The sequence below is a fragment of the Lutra lutra genome, chromosome 4 (genome assembly GCF_902655055.1).
Source record: "Lutra lutra chromosome 4, mLutLut1.2, whole genome shotgun sequence".
NCBI classification, from domain to species: Eukaryota; Metazoa; Chordata; class Mammalia; order Carnivora; family Mustelidae; genus Lutra; species Lutra lutra.
In genome coordinates, this window is record NC_062281.1 from 11,759,553 (window position 1) to 11,785,523 (window position 25,971).

The window sequence follows — 25,971 nt, forward strand, 5'->3', positions numbered from 1 at the left end:
CATAAATATTTACTGAATGAGTGAATGCAGGACTAAAGCACAATGACCCCGTATCACAATTAGTTTTTAATGCGACTGGCTTTCTGACTTTTTTTTTTTTTTTTTAGCTGATCTTTGCCCCCTTTTGTATTTTGTATAAAATTCAGATTGAATTTTAGCAATTATTTTCAGTGACTCTTTAATAGGAAACCAGTATGAAATTACAGTATTTAATTTTACCTTCAAATAATAAGAGCAACTGAAACATGCCTTAATTTCCCTTGAACAGCTATTAAAACTAAGCTTGAAGAGTAATCACTACTACTCTTTAAGTAGTAGATACTTTATTTTGCATTCAAGTGAATGTCCTTTTGTCAGCTGGTTAAGTGATAGTTTTTTCTTTAAGTAATAAAATTTTTCATTCTTTGCCATGAAAAATCAAAGTGACAAGTCTTGGTTGCATTATATGATACCATTTTTTGAAAAAATGCTTTATTTTATAGTCTTCCTCCCTCCCTAGTATTTCACCCTTTTGCATGACTTGCTCTCAGTAAAGTAGTGCTTATTACCTGTCTGCTACTTTCTGTTTGTCTTCCATTTCTACAGCAGTCTTCAGCAGCTTTCAAAATTATAAATGTGACTTTCCTGTGACAGTCTAAAAAATGTTTAATCAGTGTGGTGCTGGGTATTTTTTCTACCCTTAGGGGGATCTGGAATCTTCTCCTTTATTTTTAAATTTCTTGGTACTTACTAAACTTCTGATCATTATTAACCACTTCCAAGGTCTACTTAAATCTACTTAATGATGTTTCTTTTGTATGTAAGTCTCAGTGTCACATTTTTCTGTTAACAGCTAGTCGCCACACCAAAAACACAGTTTAGTATTTCCAAACTTCACAAGTATTTTTTGATATATAACAGTCAAAATATTGTCCTTTGTCATGAATTCCCACTTCACGAATTAAAACTATGATACGTGTCTACTATTGATGTTATGTCTGTAGTTTCACAATTCCATATGAAAAAGTATAAAACTGCTGTTTGCATGTTTAAAAAAAGTATTTTTCTCTGTTGCATCTGGTGTAAGTATAAAAATTATGAGGTGTACTTTTTTTTAGTGTGTGTCTTACTGTTAATTTGGAGAATATGGTCTGGCTAAATATGAGAAATTATTACTGCTAAATGACAAACCCTGATTTTTAAGAAATCATTTAGCTCCAATATAAATATTTACTTCTAGTAATATACGTTACGGCTTTGGATACAGAGTATTTTTAATTTGGCTCCTCTTGTGTAATTATTTTATCACAGTATTTTTATTAAAAAAGATGATTTCTGAAAGATTCAGAAAATAATGGAACAGATACAAGAACACAAATTCTTAAGTGGGCTTTGCACATGGGTGTTATTGTTGCCATAGTACTGTTTAAGTATGTTGAAGTTAAAATTTGGTACCCTGTTGATTTTTTTAAAAACTGGAATATTTTTGACTAGTTTGCAGCTTTAATAGATGGAATTGAATTATGACTTGCCCCATGTGCAAAATAAAGTTACAGTTCTTGGGCATCTGGACTCCTAGTTTCATGTGTGAACTAAGTTTCTTTAAATTTTCTAAGAAAAGAAATAAATATATTTTGTATTTGTGGGAAGGTAAAGTGGGTGCAGAAAAGTCCTAAGTACTAGTTTTATATGACTGGTAGACAAAGTGATTTATCAGAAATGTTCTCAATTCATATTATCAATTTGGTCTTCCTCCCCTGACTCTGTAAGAAAAATCTTTGTGTGGAGGAATTCATCCAACACAGTTCTTCTCTAAAACATGAGGATGATCATAACGTTTATAATTTTTAGTGCTTTATGCCTTATCTGTAGCATCAAATGTGGTCTATATGGAAGGATTTATGAAAAACTCCCATTTCACACAGATTGCCCATTTTTCTAAAAAAAAAAAAAAAAGAATTATATTAAATAAAAAAGATTTAGCCTTAGAGAAACAAATGACCAAGTTATTAAAAACAGGGTTTCTGCTACCTCAAATTTAGGAGAGAGAAATCCAGATTTAGTCATCTGTTAGCATATGCTCTGTGACTAACACCACAGGTGGTAGAAATGCCCATATGTTTGTGTTCCTGATTGTGCTTTTTATGACTCTAATTCTCCCTTCATTTTTCTCTCTGTCCCAAAGTGTGCGGGGAACTCGTTTTTGCTTTAGTATTTCAGAATTTCAGAGACAGTATTATAGCTGCAAGTATCTGGTTTTCAGCAGCCTAGCTAGCCATTCTGAAACAGTGTCATAATTTGAACTCCTCTGCACAGGAGTTTTGACCTTGTGCTTATCAGCAGAGAAGTTCATTGGCACAGAATTCAAAGTGGTCCCTAGGAAAGGGGAACGTTTAACAACTATTATTTTAAGGTAGTTTTTAATTTATTTTATATTGACACTCAAATCACTAAAATGAACTTTCTAGGAAAATAAAGTAGTTTCAATTTTAAACCATAGGTGAACAAGATATATTAGTAGGCTTTCCATTTCTGTTGCATTAAAATAAACCATTATTCATGCATTTACAGTCATTATTGGTAATGATTACTATATTACTATAGTAGTAAAAGTGATTATTACCACTATCACAATTTGAACTTTGAATTAAAATTCTCAAGTTCATTTAATATACCAAGTCATGGTTTGTAACTTAAGATAAATAGTAATGTTTGATGGTCCCTTGCTCCTTGTGTATTTACAAACTTGAGGCTAGCTATTCAAATGTTGTAGAAGTATGGAAAAATTACCAATCTTTTCTGAGAAGTTCGGAGTTAACATTGAATAAGATTTGAGCCATCTTTAGAAATTGAGACTGTTCATTGCTTAGAGTTACCATTTATTTAAAAAAATCATGTGACTGTAAATTTTTTTGTGCTTTCCTGCTATTTAGATGCCCAGCCTACAGAGTCTGAGAAGGAAATTTATAATCAGGTGAATGTAGTATTAAAAGATGCAGAAGGTATCTTGGAGGATTTGCAATCATATAGAGGAGCTGGCCATGAAATACGAGAGGTAAAGATGTTTAAACATTTTCCAATAAACTAAAATTCTCTGTGTCCCTCTTCTTAAGCTCTTTTGTACTTACTTGTGAATTTTCTGTTGCATATTAAGTATTACACTTAAAGAATGATCACTTGGACTATTTCAGATGTGGTTTTAGTGATACAAGGGTAAAAGGAAAACGGTGTTCTGAATATGTAATTTATGTATGTTGGAGAAAATTTTATTTATTTTTTGGTTGCTCTCACATCTGAAATTTACACTATCCATGAGGGACGATTTTTTATTATTTATTTATTTATTTATACATACATACATACATACATACATACTTTTTGGGCGGAGAAGAGAACATAACTTTCTGTGGCCTTTTGTCCTGCTAGTCTTATTTTTTTCCCACTCCTCCTATGCTTCCCGGGAGAAGGCTGCTGTCATCCTTGTGGTCTGGACTCCCCCAGCTGATTGATGACTTTACACCATGAAGCAAATATCTGGTGTGGTTTCCTCAATTATCTTTTCCTGAGCCTCTGAACTCATCTCATCATTCTAACTACCTCTTATTCCACTTCTTCTGTTTTTCAGAAAAAGCTGTATTTCTTCTTGTTACCAAGACTAATGTCTCTACCTTTGTTCTGGATCCTCCTCTGGAACTTTGCTCTTTTAATTATTCCTTCTCTTAATTACATCTTCTATGTTTTTTCTTCTGTTGGCTTCTTCCCCTCAGAATATACACATACTCGGGTGTCCTCTACCACCCAAAGAAACACCCTAGCCTCTGGACCTATCTCTTTCTCATAATGCCTTTCTTAAGGGCATTGTCCTGTTTCTTCATTTTTTCCCCCACCCTTCTGCTTCTTCTATTCTTCTGTATAACTAACAGTGCAGAGGTTGTCAAGGAGCAGTCTGTTGGTTTTACGGTCCACATCCAGCTCCATTCCTCTAATGACATTTGTAGTGTTAATGAAGGCAGAATTAAGTGTAGGTGCCAGAAGATGATTCAAGATGATTTAGTTTTGGACCAAGGGGCCACAGATTTTGGTGATTGACTGGATGTTTAATATAAGGGAGAAGGGGAGTTAATGATTCCAGGGTTTCTGGTTTAGATTAGCCATTGGTGATATCATGAGCTGAGGGAAATGATAGATATTGTGAATTCATTTTTTTTTTTTAACTTCTCCTGCTGGGGCTGTTTGTTTCTTGAATGTCTTACACACGTACACTTTCCTTCCTTCACATCCCAGTAATTACTTCCCCCTTACTCTCTTGCCCCAGTGCTTTGCACACATTTCTTTTATGGTAACTATCACTTTTTAAAAAAATTACTGAAATTTAATGTTGATAACTCCACCACCACCTCCAGCTTGAGAAGGAGGGTAAACCTGGTTTCTTACTAATATGTGTGTCATCAGCACCTAAAACAGTGTTTAGGAAGCACTTAGTAACTGTCGAAGAAATAAATACAAGAGCTTAGACGAATCTCGCCAATATAATTAGCTTAAGTGAAACCTTTAGATTTCAGTAAATAAAGGCATGTAACCATTTCTGTGAAATTCAAATCCTAAACATTTAAACATAATTTGAAAAATCCAAACATTTGTGGAAATGGAAGATTTAAATGATTAGACAGGATTTAATTAACTAATTGACAGATTCTTTTCCTGTAGGTCACAACAATTCAGTTCTAAAAGTGTTTTAGTGTCTTCATATTGATTATCAGTGCTACAAATTATTTTTAATTGTTCAGTATTATATCATTAAATTTTTTAAAGTTTTATGGTTGAATTCTGATCAGCTGGTTACAGTTATTTCCCATAAGTAATAAAGAAAAAAACTATAGAGATACAGACTTTTATCTGTTTTTAAGGTTAGAGCCCTTAGGATTTTTTTTTTTTTTTTTTTAAACTTAACCAAGTGAAGGGTTACTCTCCTTCTTCGTGGGAAAGCTCACTACAGTCTTTATATTGACTTAATGAAATGCATATATTGACTTAATTAAATGTAGTTGTCATCTTCTAAAAGACAGTAAAATGATGGAAACCTTTAGGAGTTCTTTCAAAGAGGACTTAGGGAGCTGTGAAACTAGGAATTTTAGAGGCAATGACCAAAGGTTGGAGTACCGTAGGACCCTGTGGTCACCCAGTTTAGTACCATATTCAGTGCACTCGTGGCATTCCGTGGTTGGTCGTGCGGGCAAATAAATACATGTCACAGAGTTAAAGTTTACATAGAAAAATAACACTAAAAGGAATGGGGAGAATCACAAGAGATAGTAAGAGATTCACCTTACCAGGCTACCTATTAAGGTACCTTCATTAATTCTTTGGTAAAGGAATTCAGGACCGAGAAATAGGTAAATAAAATAGATAAAAAATATGTAAGCTAGAAAATAAAACAGTATTTAAATCTGTAGATTAAGGTAAGTGTGTAACTATTCAAGCATTTGAAGAAACTTTCACTGAGGAATGCATATTGATGTCTGGGTTGAACTCCATAAGCAGAAACATCATATTTCAGAATAATAGGAAAACAATTTAAGAAAGGAAGGTACAAATAAAACCTGATTACATACAAATATACAGAGAACAAATACCACTACAGTAACTGTCAATAGAAAGATTTAAATAAACTTGGTAGAACTACTATTCTACCTATGAAAAAGCACAGACGATAGAAATAAAGTGTTCAGATTTACTAATAAATGCGTATCATTGTCAAGCAGTTTTACTATATACGATAATTGTTACAAGTTCAATATTGGTTGGTTTATGAAGGTAGTAATTTTAATGCAAGTGCTATTATAAAATTGTTTCCTTTTTTGGAGGTCCGTTTGGCCAGGTGTAAAATGAGATCTATAAAATTTTTTGTACTTCTGTACCAGATTACATTTTAGAAAATATTCTTTGAAACAGTATCATTCAAGAGCAAGGTAAATGTACAAACCTGTGCTGTGGATGTGGAATTACTCATATTTTTGTTTAAGCAACATTTTAGTAAACATGACTGAAATAGAATAAAATTTGATTTAATACAGAATCTGTTAAATAAACAAAGCTTATTCTCTAGGATAGGCCACTGGTGAGGGAAATAAGAACACTCAGCTACTGTTTTGATGAATCTATACCAGTTGTAACATTTTTGGAGCTGGGAGTTAACATATCTGCTCCATGACAGTCTCACCGCTGACCTGTACTAAGTGTCCTTTGCATGTTGGGCTGTCTGTCTGGGTGCTGTACCAAAAATGTCGTCTAACTCAGTGAAACTGATGTGAAAGGAAAAGGAATCACAATTACAGTGAGAACCATAACATGTTATCATAAAAGAGCAGCTAGTGTCCCAGTCTAAATGCAGGCAGGGCAGGGTCAGGGAAGCAGTTAACTCACTCAGTTGTGAAAGTAGGTATGTTTGCTAGACCATTTTGATATTATGAGAATGAGTTCTTATTTTGAAAATAATTCTTAGATCTTGCAAGAGAAGTTGGATATGCTTCTCAAGAAAAGAAAATTTTAATTTTTATCTGTTTGGTTATTTCCTGAATAATAAACAGATTTTTACCACTTGATATAAAACATTGCTGAGACTGGGGCTTGAGGCTAAAAGAACTTTTCGTATTTGTCAGGATAGTATCACAGTCCCTTTGAAATATTCATATTAATGTGAAAGAAGGATTGTTACATGTAATGTCAGATTTTCTTTAATATTAAAATTCTAGGTAGTGACAAAAATGGGATTCACTTCAGAATCCTACTGTGTTTGAATATAATTCAAAAACATTTTATATAGGGGCACCTGGGTGGCCTAGTTGGTTGAGCATCTGATTTAGGCTTAGGTCGTCTCGGAATCTTAGGGTCCTGGACTTCTGGAATCCTGGGATCCAGCCCCGCCAGGGCTCCCTGTTGATGGGGAAACTGCTTGTCCCTCTCCCTCTGCCTCCCCCTCCCCTTCTCATGCTCTTACCTGTCTCTCAAATAAATGAATACGATCTTTAAAAAAAAAAAGTTTTATGTAAGAAAATAAAAATTAGTGGAAAGCTTATAAGGCGCATTGTGTAAATAATACGTAGCCCATTTGTTTAGTTTGTAGCTTATTTATTCAGAGCATTCCCTAAATCTGTCTGCTTTCAATTTTATTTTGCTTTCTTGTTTTTCAGTTTAGTGTGGATGGAGTCAGAGTACTAGTTGCCTTTGGAAAATCTAAACATGGCGATACCTCCTGATAATGTTTATAAGAAGGACCCCAGACACGCCCCCATTTTGGTTATGAGTTTCAACTTTCAGATAGCATGTTTAGCTTGTTTGAAAATGTTAGAGAAAACAAGCCAGATGTTTGAAGAAAAGGCCTTAAGTTCCATAAAAGAGTAAGAAAAACAAAAGAAAGATAAAAGCAAGAAAATACCTTTCTTTGGGAGTGACCCCTCCATGTTCACAAAAGATTGCTTAGTGGTCTGAAAGGCAGGTCATATTTTATCAAGTATACCGGGGTTTCCTGTTTTTGCCGAAACCTATATTTTAATGTAAAAATAATACTGTTTTGATTTTTAAAACTCTAACTATTTTTATTCTTTGGATTTTGAAGGCAATCCAGCATCCAGCAGATGAGAAGTTGCAAGAGAAGGCTTGGGGTGCAGTTGTCCCACTAGTAGGCAAATTAAAGACATTTTATGAATTTTCTCAGAGGTTAGGTAAGTTGAAAGTTTCATAATTATGACTTCCCTAGTGAAAAAGACATTTATTGATAAGGAAATAATGTAGAGTATTTTATATTCACCTTGCTAAATTTATATGCTACATAGGTACAGCAATCTTGTTAGACTGTAATATTACAGCATAACTGTATCATCCCTATCAACCTAGGTCTTTAAATTATTTAGACCATTTCCCCCAACAAATTATAACTTCCACAAGGAAATGCCTGATTTTTGTTATTTATTTATTTATTTACTTACTTACTTTCTTATTTGTTAATTTTAGCCTAAAGGGTCCTGGAAACACGTGCTAGAATTTCTCTCCAGCTCTACAGCACATCCTGTCCCATGTGTGGGAACTAATCATCAGGCCCTTGGGTTATTTAGATTTTTGTGTCCTTAAAAATAATTGCTGATTGTGGTCAGTTCATGTATCTAAAATGGTACAAGATGAGAAATGGCAAGTTGATGATGTGCCCAAAATTATCTGGGGAGTTATTAAAACAAAAAGCATTCAAAACCATTTGCTTTTTCCCTGGTATGGGAAAAATTACTCAAAGATCAGAATTGTACCTTCCCTACAGTGAGTAAGCAGAATTGGAATTCCCTTTCTGTTAAAGGAGGAGGAAGAGCAGGTAAGATTTAGGTAGTTAGCTGTTGGAGTAATTTGAAAGACAAGTTGCCAGGTTTTAGAAATTGGTAATTACTTGAGTTCTGTGTTTTGTTGTTTATTGGTTTAAGTCTGTAGATGCCTTTGAAAAATCATTAGCTTGGGCAGTTGATTGGTATTGGCTGGAGCGATCTCTGTGGTAAAGCATCTCTGTGTCCATTGGTGTAGGGCTTGAGTTTTCTAGTTTGCAGTAGGTCACTGTCACTTCCTAGTTTTTTCTATCTGGCTCTCCATACCTTCATATTAGCTACTAGGCCACTTGGGTCTGCAACCTACTTGAAAGCTGAAGTTCAATTTTTTAAAAATGCCTACGTTTTTTTAAAAACTAAGAGAACTGCTCTTTTTCTTAGATGAAGGACAGACTGTTAAAGGTACAGATCATTGAAATAGAAGTATTGTTACAAATTATCCTTTTCTTACTAGAAGTAAGGATTGTAGCTCATTACCTCAACAGGACAGTCCGTTCTTTCACACTGCCAACCTTTTGATCAAGTGTCTCTGTAATCCTGTAATTTTGTAGCCTCATTGGACTGAAGTGTTTTAATTACGGTTATCATCTTGACTCCGTTATATTTAGAGTGTTTGTTGTGCTGCTCGTTCCTGGCTGCATTTGAAGTTACATTGCTTTAGATGGTGTTCAGGCCTACTCGACTCATCTTGGTCTCTTAGCATTTGCCAGTTAGAAAAGAATAATTGTGAAATAGGCCAAACCAGTCAGGCTTACATGTTTTCTCATGTTTTAGCTATCGGAATTAAATCAGGCTAGTGGTGTGTGTTCCATTTCACCAGAGTATATTATAACATAGGTAATAGCAAGAAGCTATCGTTTTTCATACCGTCATGTGGGAGCCTGGAACTTTGATTACTCTAGAGACTTCTGTAAAGTTATAAGGAAAGTACAAATTTAATATAGGACAGTTTACTCCTCATCTGTTCCCCAGTAACCTGGTTAATAATGTTTCCAGGTTTTTTGTTGACAGTAACATATCCTTGTTTACATATGATAGGAGCTCACTGTTTCTTGAGTGAGTGAGGGTGAACTAATGAGTACACACATCTGGGGGTTCTTGGGTGGTTCAGTCGTTAAGCATCTGCCTTGGGTTCAGGTCATAATCCCAGGGTCCTTGGGATCGAGCCCCACATCAGGCTCCCTGCTCAGTGGGAAGTCTGCTTCTCTCTCTGCTTGTGGTCTCTCTCTCTCTCTCTCTGTCAGATAAATAAATAAAATCTTTTTTTAAAAAAATGGATACACACATTTGATGTATCAGATAGTATTGGGTATTTAGGAGGAGCAATAACACGATTTTAGGCTTTGGAGGCATAGCTTCCTATTTGAAGTCTGGTGTTTGCCATGTATTAGTTGTGTGGTCTTGACCACATGACTTAAATTCTCTGATTTTCGGTACCCTATCTGGACTTCAAGTCTGGTGAGCCATCTGGTTTATATCCACTAAACCTTTTGTCTCTTCTGTTCTACTTGAGCCACCAGTGAGGATAAACATTACAAATAGCCCACAAAGCACCACCTGTTAAGATCCAGGTGATCCTTCAGAAGCGTGCTATCCCAAGGAGAGGGTGCTTGGCCTCAGCACTGCAGATACACTGTGGTGTGTATTCCAGAAGAGGGACCCTGATCCCTTGCCAGTTTGTATACTTATAGGGAAAGGGGGAAGGGATCACTCGAGGGATCACTCGACTAACTGACCTTAGTCTACAAGGTTAATGTTGCTGGTCTAGGAAATATTCTGTACTTGCTTATTTTAGTCTGAGGCCTTCCTAGTTGAGGCAACTCAGTGAAGGTTGTATGACCAGACAATAAACAGACTCCTTTGTCTTTCCTCAGTCATCTTCCTGTTCCAGGGGCTTATTAATAGGGACCATCCCCAGGGATCATAATGGGTAGGTCTCTCCAACATGTTGGCTCACTTTCTCTGGGCTAGATTGCCCACAATGAGCGTGGTCATGTTTCTTGGCTATGTTAAGTCACCCACCATCCACATCTTTTGTGTTCTCTTCTGAGGATTTAAGTTCCAATATAAGTCTTTGATTTAGGTGTGGATGGCAGTGGTGAGAATAAATGCTTGTCTCTAAAGGGGAACTTTCCACAGAGGCCACAGGGGCCTCCTCTTCCTAGGCATCCAGTCATTTCCCATTATTGTTCTACTTTATGGACTTATCTATCTTTATTATTTTTCCCAGTTAGTCTCTTCCTTATAACCTTGTGCACTGATCTACCAGCTAATTTCTTCTAGAACTTAGTAACTTGTTAATTTCTTCTTGTCACCTTTCCTAAGAATCCTGTTCACATGATTTTGTTTTAGGAGCTCCATCAGGAAGACCAATCCCTACATCATCTTCTCCTTGACATCCCTTTCTTTACAACTCAGCCAGAGACCTGAGCCATCTCTTCTGGGATCTTCTGTCTCTGATTCCTTTCTTGACACAGGGCATTGAAGACTAGTAGGATTGTTTTGTATCCACAGAGGCTCTCAAAATGAGAGGCTGGTCTAGGTGTACCAGAGGCAGATATGCAGTGCTATTGTCTTGAGATGCCCCTTTTATGCAGATTTGCCCTTGAATGCTTCAGCCATTCAGGGACAGAAGTTCTCCAACATGGTTATTGTCCAGCCCAGCTCAGCGTAGTGACTGGACTGCACTCCTTGGGGATGGGGGGGGCCGGGCCGGGAGGCGGCTCTGCCATCTCCCACAGTGGCAGAGCACCTTGAATGTTAAATTTACCCTGAGACTTGATAAAATCTAGGAAATGCAAATTTCTTTTTTCTTTAACAGCCTGTAACAGTATTGGTGTGTGTGTGCATGTGTTTCACAGTTTTTTACTATTCTCATCTCTCTCAAACTTTGCTTTCCACTTATATTGATACTGACAGAGGGAATGAATCTCAAGAGATGAGTAAGCCATTTTTAAAAATACCTAAAATGTGTTTTTCCTTTTAGTTGACCTTCACATCCACTCTTGCACTTCTGTAAACCATCCGTACTTCTGCAATCCATTCTACACATAGCAGATGACATGGAGTTTTTATAAATGTTAATCTGATGATAGCACTACCCTGCTCAAGTAGTTTCTCCAGGGACATTAGGATGACAAGACCAGAATACTTGCTATGGCACATAAATTACACACGTATTGTTCTAGTTTTAGGTTACTCTCCTCCTTGTGCTCTCTTTTCTACATGTATTGGTCTTCTTGCCATTCCTCTGCTGTGTCATGCTCTTCTCAGATCAGGATCTGGCTCACTGCCCTGCTGCAAACTCTTTTTCATCTTTAATGCACACTTCAGTCTCAGCCCAAATGTCACTTACTCAGAGAGGTCTTTTCCTGAGCCTTAAACTAGGTGAGGTTCTATTTTTTATTTTTTCATTGTATCATGTACTTCTTAACACGCATACAACCATAATAATTTGTCTCTCTTCTCTGTGTAGTCACGCTCCGTGTGGGCATAAGGAGCATGTCTGCTTTCATCTCTGTTCCCCCAGTGCCTGGCACACGGTAGACAGGACTTTTTCTGACTTGCTATAAAAAAAAAAAGATAAGAACTATCGTTTGGAATAGGTGACAAATAATGTCTCTGTAGTATCTAGCTTAGTACCAGCACATATTAGACATATAAGAAGGACCTACTGTGTAGTAACCCATAGATGCATGTTTTAGAAGGTTACAGAAGGCTAGGTAGAATGTTGCTTTATTTGAGAGACAGTTATGTACTGTGGTGGAAAGAATAAGGCTGTAGAGTCAGAAACATCTGGCTTGGGAGTACCCTTGGGAGTCTAAAATCTTTGAAACTCAGTATGTACCCATCTGTAATGCTCATGTCCTAGTTGATGGTGAAAGTTTAATAGGAGACCAAGCCATATGCGTAGTAGGGATGTTAGTTCTTCATAAATAGTAGAGCTGGTATTTTTTTAAGTTAAGGGTTGATGATCTGATAAATTTATTATTAAGAAATATTTAGTTAGTAATCTGACACTTTTTCATTAATGTTGGATCACCATCTACTACCATAAGTTCCTGTTTTCTCTGAATAGAATCTGGCATTTGTTTCTGATTCTGGAATCTATGAATGAATTAGTTTGATTTCTTTGATTTTTTTTTTTTTGAAGTGAAATATATCTATTTTTAAACACAGTATGTATTAGTTCCAAAAACCATTTATTTCGAAGGGACCGTATTACTTACATAATGAATCAGGATATTTATATTGTGATTCTAAGATGGCAAGCTCTAAGATAGGAAGCTAATTATTAAATCAAAAACTTCATTTCCCTTAGTATCTGAAAGAAAGCAATTTGTGTTTATAAATAAGCAACATTTTCAAAGTACGAACAGTTGCTGACTTATTCCTAGCCATGTGGAGATTTGACTGTGTGGACATGATGCCACTGAAAGTTACTCAGCTATAGGGTAACCCTTTACCAGTTCATAAAAACCAACACTACATAGAATGATGAAAACAGAAAATTTGCTGTTTGATCCTGGTGTTTAATTCATTAGATTTGCATTCTGTGTTATTTTGAATTTGGGTTTATGGAATTTTAAAACTGAATTGGTTCCTTCAAGGTTTTTATTCCGTTTAACACTGTTCCATTTCAGTAATTATATTTAGATGATCTGGCTTTTGAAGAGACCTTATTTTTATTGGAATTAAAATCATAACATTTATAAATTGCTCATTTTTAAATAAAAATCAGGGAGCTACAGCCTAAGATTTTAATCTTCCTTTCTGTAGAAGCAGCACTAAGAGGTCTTCTGGGAGCCTTGACAAGTACCCCGTACTCTCCCACGCAGCATCTAGAGCGAGAGCAGGCTCTTGCCAAACAGTTCGCAGAGATTCTTCATTTCACACTCCGGTTCGACGAGCTCAAGGTAGGCCTCCCTGCTGGCCCTGAGGTTCATGGATGTCGTGAGCCTCTCAGTGAGCACAGGAGGAAATGCCTGGAGACCTTCACAGTGTGTTTAAGTGGTGTCTGTTGGTTCGTAGCAAAACATGGAAAACTACATTTAAAGGGGCAAATCTTTTGATGTATTACATGTGTAGCAAATAGCAAATTACCCAATACTTGTCTTCATTTAGCTTCATTTTAAAAATATCTCTGGAACAATATTCACCTTTTCTAATACTATTTTTTCTTTTCTACTCATCCCTAGTTTTCAGCATCCCTTTATATAAAGATGTTAAGAGATTTCCTTCCTTCCTTGTGCCTGCCTGCCTGCCTTCTTCCTCATCTCTCTCTCTATGTTGTCTTCCTATTTCCCTGCACACCCTCCCTGCCCCCACATTGTTGGAAGGACTGAGTGTAAAGAAATAGGTAGTGACTCTTATGTGAGGAGACCTGATCCACTTGAGACTCTGTCACAGTAACCAGGTGTGAGGTGGGTCCTTCGACTTTCCAAGACCTTGAGGACCTTATCTGATAGGTGGTAGAGGTGGATTCCTAATTACAGCCTTCTATTTATTTTACATAATAGGAAGTGATTCTCTTTTATTAATACTTTGAGCACAAAGAATTTGTATATAAAATTTTAGTCTGAGGATTGTGCTGTTGACCATATAGACATACCAAGACATACATACTTTTTATTGTAATAATTCAGAATTAAGTGCTTACATATTTCTTCTTTTTTCTTTTGTTTATTTGATAATACTGGTTGTTGGGAAACAACCTTTATTTCGTATGTTACCTAAAATTACTGAAATGAAGGGAAGTATATGGATCATGACTGTAAAACAGTTTACGTGGTTTATATTCAGAAGGAGTAAATACAATGTTACGTGATTTAGGTTCAAAAAGCTATCTTGGGTTATGCCAGTTTTAGTTCTTAAAATGGTATTACAAATTAGGGAGTTGTCACTTAACTCGTTAAAACTGTATTTAGGAGATTTTTCACTTAATTTTTACATATCATTTAGCGTGCATAATACATTTTTCTTTCATGAATGTCTTCTTTAGATGACAAATCCCGCCATACAGAACGATTTCAGCTATTATAGAAGAACATTGAGTCGTATGAGGATTAATAACGTCCCAGTAAGTCAATGCTTTGAATTGGGTATAGTAATGATAGCCGTTAGTTTGCTTGTTCATGTGCTCGTCCATTCAAATGAAGTTCAGGCTGATGATAAAGTTGGTAACTCACTACGGGCTGTACCTATGGGAGGAAAGGGCAGGATGCCCCTGGCCACCCACAGTGCTGGCCTGCCCTTCCATTGAGTCCTTTCAGTCACCATGACTCCTTCCTTCAGTAAAATTGCTATCTGTTCATACAGCATTGATACTTACAGATTTCTCTGTGTAGTCTCATTTATTTTTTAATTTTTTAGAAAAGATTTTATTTTTAAGTAATCTTTATACTTTACATGGGGCTCGAACTCACAACCCCAAGATCAAGAGCCCCTGACCAAGCCCGTCAGGTGCCTCATGTGGATTCTCATTTAAATTGCACAAAAATTTTGTGAATTCGTGGTTGTGAGTTTTTTGACTCCACAGTCTTAGAATGGAAGAATCCTGGAGAGAAGTTGACCTGGAATGGGAGGATACTAATGTTGGCAAGAGGGGAGAGCAAGGTCATGGGCCATGAGCACTCCTGTGCCTGTTCCTTGGCTACATAAATGCTCTTCTGCTTTACTTGGGCTTGATTTGCCTTGATTTCTCCTTGTCTTTACCCTTTTCTACCTCCAGGGAGTCAAATACCGTAAGTAAAACCTTAAATAGAAAGAAAATATTCTCTATTTCTTTAGGGATTTTGAGGACTTACATTGTGCTAATTGGTGTGAAAAATGGGGAAATTTCTAGGATCAGCCTTGTAGCCTCAACTGGATAGTTTAATAATAAAGACTACATAAGTGTGTAAGGAGTGGTAAGTGGCATAAGAGGTTAAAGAAAGTGCCAAAGGAAAAATGAAAAGAAGAAAGTGCCAAAGGAGCGACCATTCTTTTTTTTTTTCTTTTTTCATTGAGTCAGTATTTCCTGAAGTGTCTGTTGTAAGATGGGCCTTGGTAGGAAAAGGATTTCTCTTCCATGAAGCATCTGTTATTTTTACATCAGTTTGGTTTTGCGTAGACCAGTTTCTGCTGTGACGCTGACCATGTCATTTGTCTTTTTCATACCCACCATGTAAAATCAGATCAAATCAAATCAAATCAAAACACGTAACACCCAGTCAGTCCTCCAGTTAGAGCCATCCTGCTACCACTCAAGGCCAGACGCCATAAAATCATCTTTGCCCTGTCTTTCATCCTCAGTAATTACAGGTACATCCAACTGTTGCCAAGGGAAATATCTTTCATATCTCTTCCTCACCCCCGTTTTCATCTTTGTTTTTCTGTTCCACTTGAGGGCCTCATTCTCATTCTTGTTGGGAGGCATTCTGTAAAACTCATTTTTTGACCTGTGGTCCCTTTGGCACACTCTGCCCGCCACCATTAGTCAGTTTGCTTTAGGGGTGCCTGGGTGGTTGGCACCTGCCTTCAGCCCAGGTCAGGATCTCAGGGTCCTGGGATTGAGCCCCGCATTGGGCTCCCTGCTCAGCGGGAAACCTGCTTCCACCACCCCCCCGCCACCCCTCCCCGTAGTGCTTGCCTCTGCCTACTTGTGATCTCTCTCTCTCTGTCAAATAAATGAATAAAATCTTAAAAAAAAAAAAAAAAAAGAAAAGTGACCTAGTTGTTGTTCCTTTCTAATAACATCTCCATGCTCTTCTCCCCTGACTTTTGGAATGCTGTGCCTACCTGCCCATCTGCAAAGGCTGTCTTCAGAGTCTGTCCATCTTAGTTTCTTCCAGTCTAATGTAGTCTTCCTCTCACCTCTTTTTTTTGGTCATTACTTAGTGTGTTGTTGTGGGTACCTGTGTGATCCTAAAACAGAGGCTGGGGCAGCGTCTTCATCATCTTCCTGTCTTCCATAGCTTTAAGAACAATGCCTTGTTATAGTAGGCAGCCCATCCAGGTTTTACTCAACTGCTTAATATTATTTACAATTATTTAAAAGATGTTAATCTTTCTGAAAAATTGCTTAATATCATTTTTAACCTGTTTTAAAGAATATTTAAATATTATTTGCACACGAGGATCTGAAATTTAATTTAAGGGTACTTAATGGAGTAATAAGCATTAGCGAAACAGGCACTCTGCCTAGACTCTTCTTTTATAGATGTTACCATATTTAATAATTTATGAACTGATATCACACGCTCTTATTTTCTACATAGGCAGAAGGAGAAAATGAAGTAAATAATGAATTGGCAAATCGAATGTCTTTGTTTTATGCTGAGGCAACCCCAATGCTGAAAACCTTAAGTGACGCCACGACAAAGTTTGTATCAGAGGTAAGCGTTGCCTGGATGGTCAGTCACTCTTCGTGTCGTTCTTCCTGTCTGCAGCCACGGTGACCTCCGCAGGCCCTGTGACACTGCCATCTCTGAGCGCATGCGCACTGAGTCCTGTCCCTTCCCCGGGCCCGCATGCACACATCTACCTGCCTAGGAGCAGCTTCCCTTTGGATGTATAGTCAACACCTCAATGGTATCATGGCCAAACCAAAGCCTTGGGTGTTTTCTCCCGACCCTGCCCTTTCTCCAGTCTTTTCTGTCTTAATTAATAGTACCACTATAAAGGGAAGTAACTTAGGGTTGTCATCCTGAATTCCTTTCTTTATCGCACCTCTTTTGTCTCTTCTGTGAGACAGTGTTACTGACTCTCCCTCTAAAATAGACCCTGAATCTGAAAACTTAGCCCCTCTTTTGCTCTCCCTCTCCGGATCGGCCCTCTCACCTCAGACCTGGATTACAGCATTCGTGTTCCCCCTGGTCTTTCTTCTTCTGCTCTTGCCCCACTGTAGTCCTTTCTCCAAAGAGCAGCCCCCAAAAATCTTCTTTTTAAAAACCACTTCTTCCTCTGTTTAAAATGTTTCAAACATTTAAAAAGCCCTTTAAGAAGCCCTTCTTCCTCTGTATAAAATGTTTCCAGTGACTTCCCAGTATCCTTGGGATTAAAATCCCTATACCTCATGACCTGTGAGGGCCTGTCTGCATGTAATGGTTGTTTCCACTCAGCTGCAATGTAAGTGACTCTCAGGAGAGCAGGGTCTTGGTTCTCTGGCTCATAGCCATTTCCCTAGAGCTTGGAATAGAATCTAGAATCTAGTTCCTTTTTTTTTTTTTTTTTTTTTTAACAAAATTAGGAGTAGGAACAAACATTTAAAGTTGTCAGTTTTTCACATTATGCTAAGTTTTAAATTATGCTTAAGTAATAACTATCACTTTCACTTTTTTCTCCATACACTTTTACAGAATAAAAATTTACCAATAGAAAATACGACAGATTGTCTAAGCACCATGGCTAGTGTATGCAGAGTCATGCTCGAAACACCGTGAGTATTAGCTGATTCTTTTTCACTTTAACAATCCTCTTGAAACGGTTGTCTAGATATGAACAGGTCTTATTTAGAAGGCGGAAAATACGTATATCTGAAGTATCCAAAGTTAATATGTGAACAATACTAAAATAATTTGGAGCTTAATGTAACTTCTGGTTAATTAGAAAGTACAGTGGATTTTCAGGTGCCTAAGGCCAGTCAGACTCGCTTACTTGACTCTTCGGAATGGGGAGTTTTGTGGTGCTCTTACTGGAGATAGGGGAAGAGCTTTGGTGTTTTGGTTATGCTTCTCATCAGCGTTCTCTCCTTTCCATTAAGAACCTTGTCTTTTTGCTGGAGGTCTAGAGTTACTCTTCCACTTACCCCCTCTCTCAGTATTAGTTCAGTCTTTATTTATTTATTTTTCCAACACTAATCTGAATTCTCTGCTGGGTTTCCCTTCACTTTCAAGCCATTTATCATGTATACCATAGTGTTGTCTGGCTGGACTTTCTTAGCAGCCGGAAGAAAGAATCCCTCCTGGATTCCTAAATAAAAAATGGTCTTATTAGATAACTTTTTGTTTCCGTGGAGCTTTTCATTTTCCAAAGCAGTAGTATACACATCATCTTACTGGAAAACCTTATGAAGTAGGAGGGCAACAATTCATCGTTATCATTGTTCTTTAGGGGAGCGAGGCCCTGGGTAGTGAAGGGACTTGAATGCGCAGTGGCTGGTCTGCTACGCATGTGCCTGGATGGCCCCATCCTGGTTCTGGACGCCTTCTGCTATGTCATGCTGCTTTATAGATAGATGAAAGTTCTGTTTCCCTTTTCCCAAATGAGAGAAGAATAAGAGTGAATTTTAGTAAAATTAGAATCCAGTGATATAATAATGTAAATGCTTAGATTAAGTTAGCTTCTAAATAGCAAGCATATTGCTCTATTAAGCTAGTGGCTTTTTTCGTTATATTGACAGGAACAACCGTTACAAAGCACGTATCCTGAAAACATTACTGTGGGGCTACTTTTGACTTCTCTAAATTTGCCTCATCTCTGCCAAGCAGAAGGGGCGATACACCAAGGAGGGTTCATACAGAGATGAGAATACGTGATACCTGCTGCACCCACCTCAGTTCTCTGGGAATCTCACCCTGGAGAAAGGGGGGCATACGTTAGCGTTCCTTTTAGAGAGCAACAGGATACATCCTTCAGGGTCAACTGAATGTTGAATCAGCTCCTTAAGTAGTGATGTGCCTCATCCCTCCATATCTTTTCTACCCTCCAGGGAATACAGAAGCAGATTTACAAATGAAGAAACGGTGTCATTCTGCTTGAGGGTAATGGTGGGTGTCATAATACTCTATGACCATGTACATCCAGTGGGAGCATTTGCCAAAACTTCAAAGATTGATGTAAGTTATATTGTTTTATTTAATTTCGAACCATTTCTGTAAGTGGAACTCATAGGCATTTATTTAAAAGAGGTGCAGGTTGCACCCTGTCACAGCCCTCAGTTTTACAGTTTCTGATAACGGTGGGTTTCTCTTCCCTCTTGTTTTGTGCTGGGTTTTTAATAGCCGCATACAACAGCCGCAGTCTTTTAGCATGCCTCCTTGTCCCTCTTACTCCTCAGCCGTCCTGCATATTTGGCAATATAAATAAATACTTAGACATGAGAAGCTTCCTTTTGTTCTTGGACCAAAAGCCATTTCAAACAAAAGACTTATTCGCAAATGTGTATAGAAATTCAGTAGATGTTCTCCCAATGAAAAAAGACCATATAATACAGAATTTCTCCTCCCTCCTAATCATAATAATTTGTGGCTCTAGTCTGGGTTCCTACTTGGCTTGTCTCTACAGAGGTTCATATTAGGAATAAAGCAGGTTTCTGGTTTCTCTGTTCCGTAATTTCTCGCGCTAACCCTGTCACATCTAGTTCATCAGAATTATAACCAGTATTTGGTGAGAATTGTCTTCCAGTTTTCCTTTCTTAGCTAGCTCAGGCTCTCGGCATTTCGTGTCTAGATTACTGATTGCTCACCAGCCTCTCTACCTTTCTTTATTCATGTCCATCCTCTGTGAAGAGAAATGAGTTAACATTTATTGAGTGATTACTGTGTCTCAGAATTTTATGCTAGTTTCCCTCTTACCTCTGAAAATACCCCTAGGGTGTAGATGTTATTTCCTCTGTACTAATAGAGAATCTAAAATTCAGGGAAATTACATAGTATAATCTCTAGTGAATTGTGGAGTGGGATTTTGAACCTACATCTCCATGGCTTGCAAAGCCTGTGCTCGCCTTTTGTTCTCTTCTCTTTTCTCCTTTTTTTTCTTTTTTTTCCTTTCCTTACCTTTTCCCTTTCCTTTCCTTTCCTTTCCTTTCCTTTCCTTTCCATCCATTCTATTTTATTTATTTAGACAGAGCATGGCACTTTAGTTGGGGGAGGAGTAGAGGGAGAGAGAGAATCTCAAGGGGACTCCACACTGAGCGCAGAGCCCAGTGCAGGGCTTGATCCCAGGATCATGGGACCATGACCTGAGCCAAAATCAAGACGAGGACACTCAACTGACTGAACCACCCAGGCACTCCAAGCCTGTGCTGTTTCTACTACGTTCCGTGTTTTCAAAATCATCAGGCTCATGTGTCTTACATACCATCTTTACTGAGTTGTTCCCTTTTTAGAGCCGATCACAAGTCCCTACCCCATTAGTTACAGTTAAGTCTTCCTTGGCTTGTGAGGCCCTCTGTAACCCCCCCCATGCTAGTCATTTCAGCCTTGCAAAATGCTGTTCTCAGCGTGTGATAAGATGTATTATTTTTGTCAAGGTGTTTGTCTACCTGGAAAGGCTCCTCTCTTCCTTGGCAACGTGTTCAGTCTATTCTCTCAAAAGCTTCTCCACACCTTTTCTGGGAAGTTGTCCCTTAGCCAACCCTTTGTTCTCTCATTCGTGTGTGTAGTGCTTTCATTTGACCGGATTCAGTTCTTACAAAGTTTTGTTTGACAGAGAAACAAAATAACAGTTGGGTTGATTTTTCCCCCCTCTTTTAAGAATAATGATTTTGACATTTCTAGAATGTAATTTCTCATGAGTTCCATAGTTGTGGTACTGATTTAAGTACTACTGTTTTGAGATAAAGACTGTTTATGAGAAAAACATTTTTACCTTTTTTGTTTCCTTTTCTTCTTAGATGAAAGGTTGTATCAAAGTTCTTAAGGACCAACCTCCCAATAGTGTAGAAGGTCTTCTAAATGCTCTCAGGTGTGTATATATATATACATGTGAATATGTATAGAAAAACGGTCTGTAAGGAAATACTTCAAAATGTCAATAGTACAAAGAATATGAATTTATATGTTCATGTTAGAAATGGGAAGATCTCAATTTGCTTATTGTCAGTCTTGGTCTCAACTATTGGTTACAATATTTTTATAATAAAGAAAGAGTGTGTGTGTGGGGGGCGTTCACCTGAAAATAGCAGTTTTATTTCTTTGCCAAAGATTTTGGCTTTCATTTTTTGATGTCTTGGGATGTTTATTTTTTTAAATGAATGTGCAACATGCTAATTGTAAAATAAAATTCAGCAAACAGGAAGATTTAAAGCAAAATAAGGAAATCACATAATCTCACTATTTGAAATAAACCGCTGTTAATTTTGGTATATAGTCTTGCAAAACTTTTTCTTTACACTTGTAGATAGTCATATAGTCATAGGTCTGTGATACTTACTTTTTACAAATATAAAGCCATAAAAACTCTTCTGCAAAAACTAGCTCTTTTCCCTTAATATCATTACATTTCTAATTTCACAGATATCTTTATTTCTTTTGTATATTTCTTACAATATTTCTTATAATGAAAGAACAGGGGACGCCTGGGTGGCTCAGTTGGTTGGACGACTGCCTTCGGCTCAGGTCATGATCCTGGAGTCCTGGGACCGAGTCCCGCATCGGGCTCCCGGCTACGCGGGGAGTCTGCTTCTCTCTCTGACCTCCTCGCTCATGCTCTCTCTCACTGTCTCTCTCTCAAATAAATAAATAAAATCTTAAAAAAAAAATGAAAAAACAGTTATTTGCTGTCTTTTCTCAGCTTAAACCTACTTGATGTTGTTACTGTAACTCCTAAGAATGCTGTAATTTTTTTTTTTTTTTAAGACAGGATTTTTTTCTTTCCATTTTTTTTAAAGTAAGTTCTAGGCCCAGCATGGGGCTTGAATTCATGACCCTGAGATCGAGAGTCACAAGTTCTGTGGACTGAGCCAGCCAGGCATCTCTTGAATGCTGCTGTATTTTTAAATGCAAATCTCAGCATACTATAACATCTTAACTACAGAGATTTAATTTGCAACGTAATTTCCCTAACATAAAAAATAATTTGCTCATTGCTCAATTATTTTGTGTTTAAACACAAAATTACATGAGCACAGAACTGTTTTTATAAAGAGACTTTTTGAGATCATGGGCCGTCTTTGCTTTTTACTGTAGTGCACTGTAGTTCACGTGATACACAAAAATGATGTCCGGCTCAGTATTAAATTTCTTTTTATTTATTTATTTATTTATTTGACAGAGAGAGATCACAAGTAGATGGAGAGGCAGGCAGAGAGAGAGAGAGAGGGAAGCAGGCTCCCTGCTGAGCAGAGAACCCGATGCGGGCCTCGATCCCAGGACCCTGAGATCATGACCTGAGCTGAAGGCAGCGGCTTAACCCACTGAGCCACCCAGGCGCCCCCAGTATTAAATTTCTCATGTTTAATGAGCAAAACAGGTTGTTACTCTTCTTGAATGCTTAGTCACACTTGGTGCATCATAAAGCAGAATTCTGTGCTATATCATTTCAGCTGAATGGAACCATTAAATGATTTTATTAGGATTATGAAAAGAATTCTGTAAGCAGTGACTACCTGAGCAAAGAAGGTCAGTTCTAAACAAAGATCAGAAAGATTCAGGATCATAATATAATAATAAAAAGCCTCATAATGTCAAATTATTTCAACCATAAGCCTACAGAAACCACAGCTTCTGGGAATTTTTAGTATATGTGCTGCCGAAGCGAGCACTTCTGGGAATTTTTTACTCTGGAGGTTTTTACAACATAAACCTCATTGGTTTTATCCATATTTGTGGTATTGTGAATCTTTACTACTTGATCCTTTTCTGAAGACACCCTGGGTCCCAGTCAGCCCAGTTTGTCTACCAAGACCCTTTTTTTCTTACTGGTGAGACTCTGCAAAGCTGATCAGTGACAGGAAACCTGCTTTGAAAAGGAAGAGGGAATCAAAGTCTAGGAGGACCTGGTATTATTTCTTTCCTGTTTTCCTTCCTTCCTTCCTTCCTTCCTTCCTTCCTTCCTTCCTTCCTTCCTTCCTTCCTTCCTTCTCTCCCTCCCTCCTTCCTTCCTTCCCTCCCTCCTTCCTTCCTTCCTTAAGATTTTTATACTTAATAGAGAGAGCAGAAGTAGAGGGAGCGGCAGAGGAGAGGGAGAAATGGACTCCACACTGAGCAGGGAGCCCTATGTGGGTCTTGATCCTAGGACCCTGAGATCATGACCTGAGCCAAAGGCAGTCGTTTAATTGACTGAGCCACCCAGGAGCCCCAGGCCTGGTGTTACATTTCTTTGCCTTGAAGGGACAGTGCTCCACACATTAAAAACTCAGAGTTTGGGCATCTGGGTGGCTCAGTGGGTTAAAGCTTCTGCCTTTGGCTCTCAGGTCATGATCCCAGGGTCCTGGGATGGAGCCTTGCATCGGCTCTCTGCTCAGCAGGGAGCCTGCTTCCTCTTCTCTCTCTCTCTCTCGCTCTCTCTGCCTGCCTCTCTGCCTATTTGTGATCTCTGTCTGTCAAATGGATAAATAAAATCTTTAAAAAAAAAAGCTCAGAGTTTGTTTTTGTTTTTCAGAATTTAAAAGGTAGTTGGGTCTTTTCTATTCTAGCATTAGGGCAGCACCAGGCAGCAAGGCTAAGTGAGAGGTAGGAGTCTGTGTTTGAGGAAAAGGGAAGAAAAGCCCCATTGAGGCAAGAGCCACTTAACAGTTTTCAGTTTTTGTTTCACATATCTAATGGAAAGTAGAAGATGAAGGTTTTGTCACAGAGATAACTCTTGAACTGTTTTTCTACGTAGTGAACGTGTTATGTGTCTGGTTCTTTTTCACCTGGGAAGTTGTGTAAGGTTCATTGGTGCACTTGATGCTTTATAGTAGTGGTTACAATTAGTAACATTTTTATATCACTGTACATTCATATACCGTTTCATACACATGACTTTATTTAATCCACACCACAGGTAGATGATGGATATGAGGTGCTTGGGGATGTCTCCATCATACAAATAGTTACCTTGAGTTCTTGAGAGACTCACAGATCATATAGCTAATAAGTATTGGAATCTTCACATTCAGGTTTTCATTCTTAAAATCCTGTATGCTTGATGCTGTAGCATTGAGCCTCAGGTTTCCTGTGTGACCGAACCCTGGAGTGCTTTGGAATAACTAGGAAGGAGGTGAAAATGCAAATCCCTGGGTCACCATCCCCCAGAGGGTCTCTCTCAGGTCTGGGGTGGGGCTCAGGAACCTCATTTTATAAGGAAACACCCTCGCTGATGTCATGGTGGCACTTTGAGAAATACTGCTCGCACTAAATCACCACAGCCCCTAATGTGCTTCACTTTACGAGCAAAGGAGATACTATTTAAAAAGCACTTTGTAATCCCAAAAGTGCTGTGCTGTTGTTAATTGTTACTTATGCCTCTACAGAATGGGAGATAGTTTTGTGGAATTACTTTCTGAGTAGCTGCTTTACTAGAGATGCTCACTCCATCAACTTCCTCAGAGCCAGCAGTTAATAACTAAAAATTTTATTTTTATTTTTTAAGATTTTACTGATCTCTCTGACAGAGAGGGAGAGAGAGCACCAGCAGGCGGAGCAGCAGGCTTCCAGCTGAGTAGAGCACCTGATATGGGGCTCCAGCCCGGGACCCTGGGAATATGACCTGAGCTGAAGGCAGAGGCGCACCCAGGCACCCCAATAGCTAAAAATTTTAAAATTTTAATTGCATACACACATATATGCTGTTTATTTTAAATATTTCTCTATCATTATATATAGTGCTTCCAACTTACAGTGTGTAATTACAGAAAAGCAGCAAGTCATGCCTGCATTTTATAGGTGGAAAAATGGAACCAAGTGCTTTCATCATGAGAGAGCAAGCTAGAGCTGGGAGTTAAGATTCAGTGCTAGATAACTCCGTTCTTTACTAAATTTCAGAGTAAAGTTAAATAATAGTTGAGTTTCTTTGGTAGAAAAGTCATACACACTCAAAAAGGAACTTTGTTGTTACGCTTAAAGTGCGGCAATGCCATATGGGTCCATACATGATTTTCATATGTTTTAGGCGTTCCTGCCCTTTTCTTTCTTTCCTTCCCTTCTTTCTTTCTTTCCTTCTTTTTCTTCCTTCCTCCCTCCCTCCCTCCCTCTCCTCCTTTCCCTTCCTTCCTCCATCCCTCCTTGCTTCTTTGTTTGTTTTGAAGATTTTATTTATTTATTTGACCAAGATCACAAGCAGGCAGAGAGGCAGGCAGAGACAGAGGAGGAAGCAGGCCCCCCGCGGAGCAGCGAGCCTGATGCTGCGGGGCTCTGTCCCAGGACTCTGGGATCATGACCTGAGTCGAAGACAGAGGCTTTAACCCACTGAGCCACCCAGGCGCCCCCTGCTTGTTTTTTTAATTTATTTATTTAAAGAGGGAGAGGCAAAGAGAGAGGGAGAATTCCAAGCAGGCTCCACACCCAGCGCAGACTCAGATGTGGGGCTCCATCTTACAACCCCAAGTCATGACCTGAGCTGAAATCAAGAGTTGGATGCTTAACTGACTGAGCCACCCAGGTGCCTCAATTCCTGGCCATTTCTTGAGAAGAATGTGATGATGTGACAGTCCTGCCTCCCAGGCAGCCCCGTTGAGGGGAAGGATCTCAGAACTGCCGGAAGTGCATGATCACATCCTGCAAAAGCAGCAAGAACTTATGTCTGGTGAAGAGGACAGCACTCAGAACTCCTGGGATGTCTGAGAACATTGCTGAGTAGTGGTACTTAAACCACTCTATGTGAAATGTCATTGTGCCACTTGCATGGCCCTCTCCCCTATTCAGGTGCATAAAGAAAAAGGGGGGGTGAAGAAATGAAGGGGAGGATGTTAAGCATTTTTTATTTCCTGGCATCATTGGGATTATGC

General features: G+C 38.3%; 1 protein-coding gene across 11 annotated transcripts in view; it reads left to right on the top strand.

Moving 5' to 3' along the window:
- The window catches only part of CYRIB (CYFIP related Rac1 interactor B), a 145,425-nt gene that overhangs the window by 116,842 nt on the left and 2,612 nt on the right, over window positions 1-25,971 (top strand). For 10 of the 11 annotated variants that reach the window (XM_047723731.1, XM_047723732.1, XM_047723733.1 and 7 more), the window contains 8 exons: window positions 2,913-3,034; window positions 7,595-7,700; window positions 13,122-13,258; window positions 14,344-14,421; window positions 16,601-16,717; window positions 17,681-17,760; window positions 19,033-19,159; window positions 20,938-21,008. In XM_047723731.1, the coding sequence (XP_047579687.1) occupies window positions 2,913-3,034; window positions 7,595-7,700; window positions 13,122-13,258; window positions 14,344-14,421; window positions 16,601-16,717; window positions 17,681-17,760; window positions 19,033-19,159; window positions 20,938-21,008 (838 nt within the window). The remainder of the gene's footprint in view (window positions 1-2,912; window positions 3,035-7,594; window positions 7,701-13,121; window positions 13,259-14,343; window positions 14,422-16,600; window positions 16,718-17,680; window positions 17,761-19,032; window positions 19,160-20,937; window positions 21,009-25,971) is intronic. The other variant, XM_047723742.1, reaches the window with a different exon arrangement.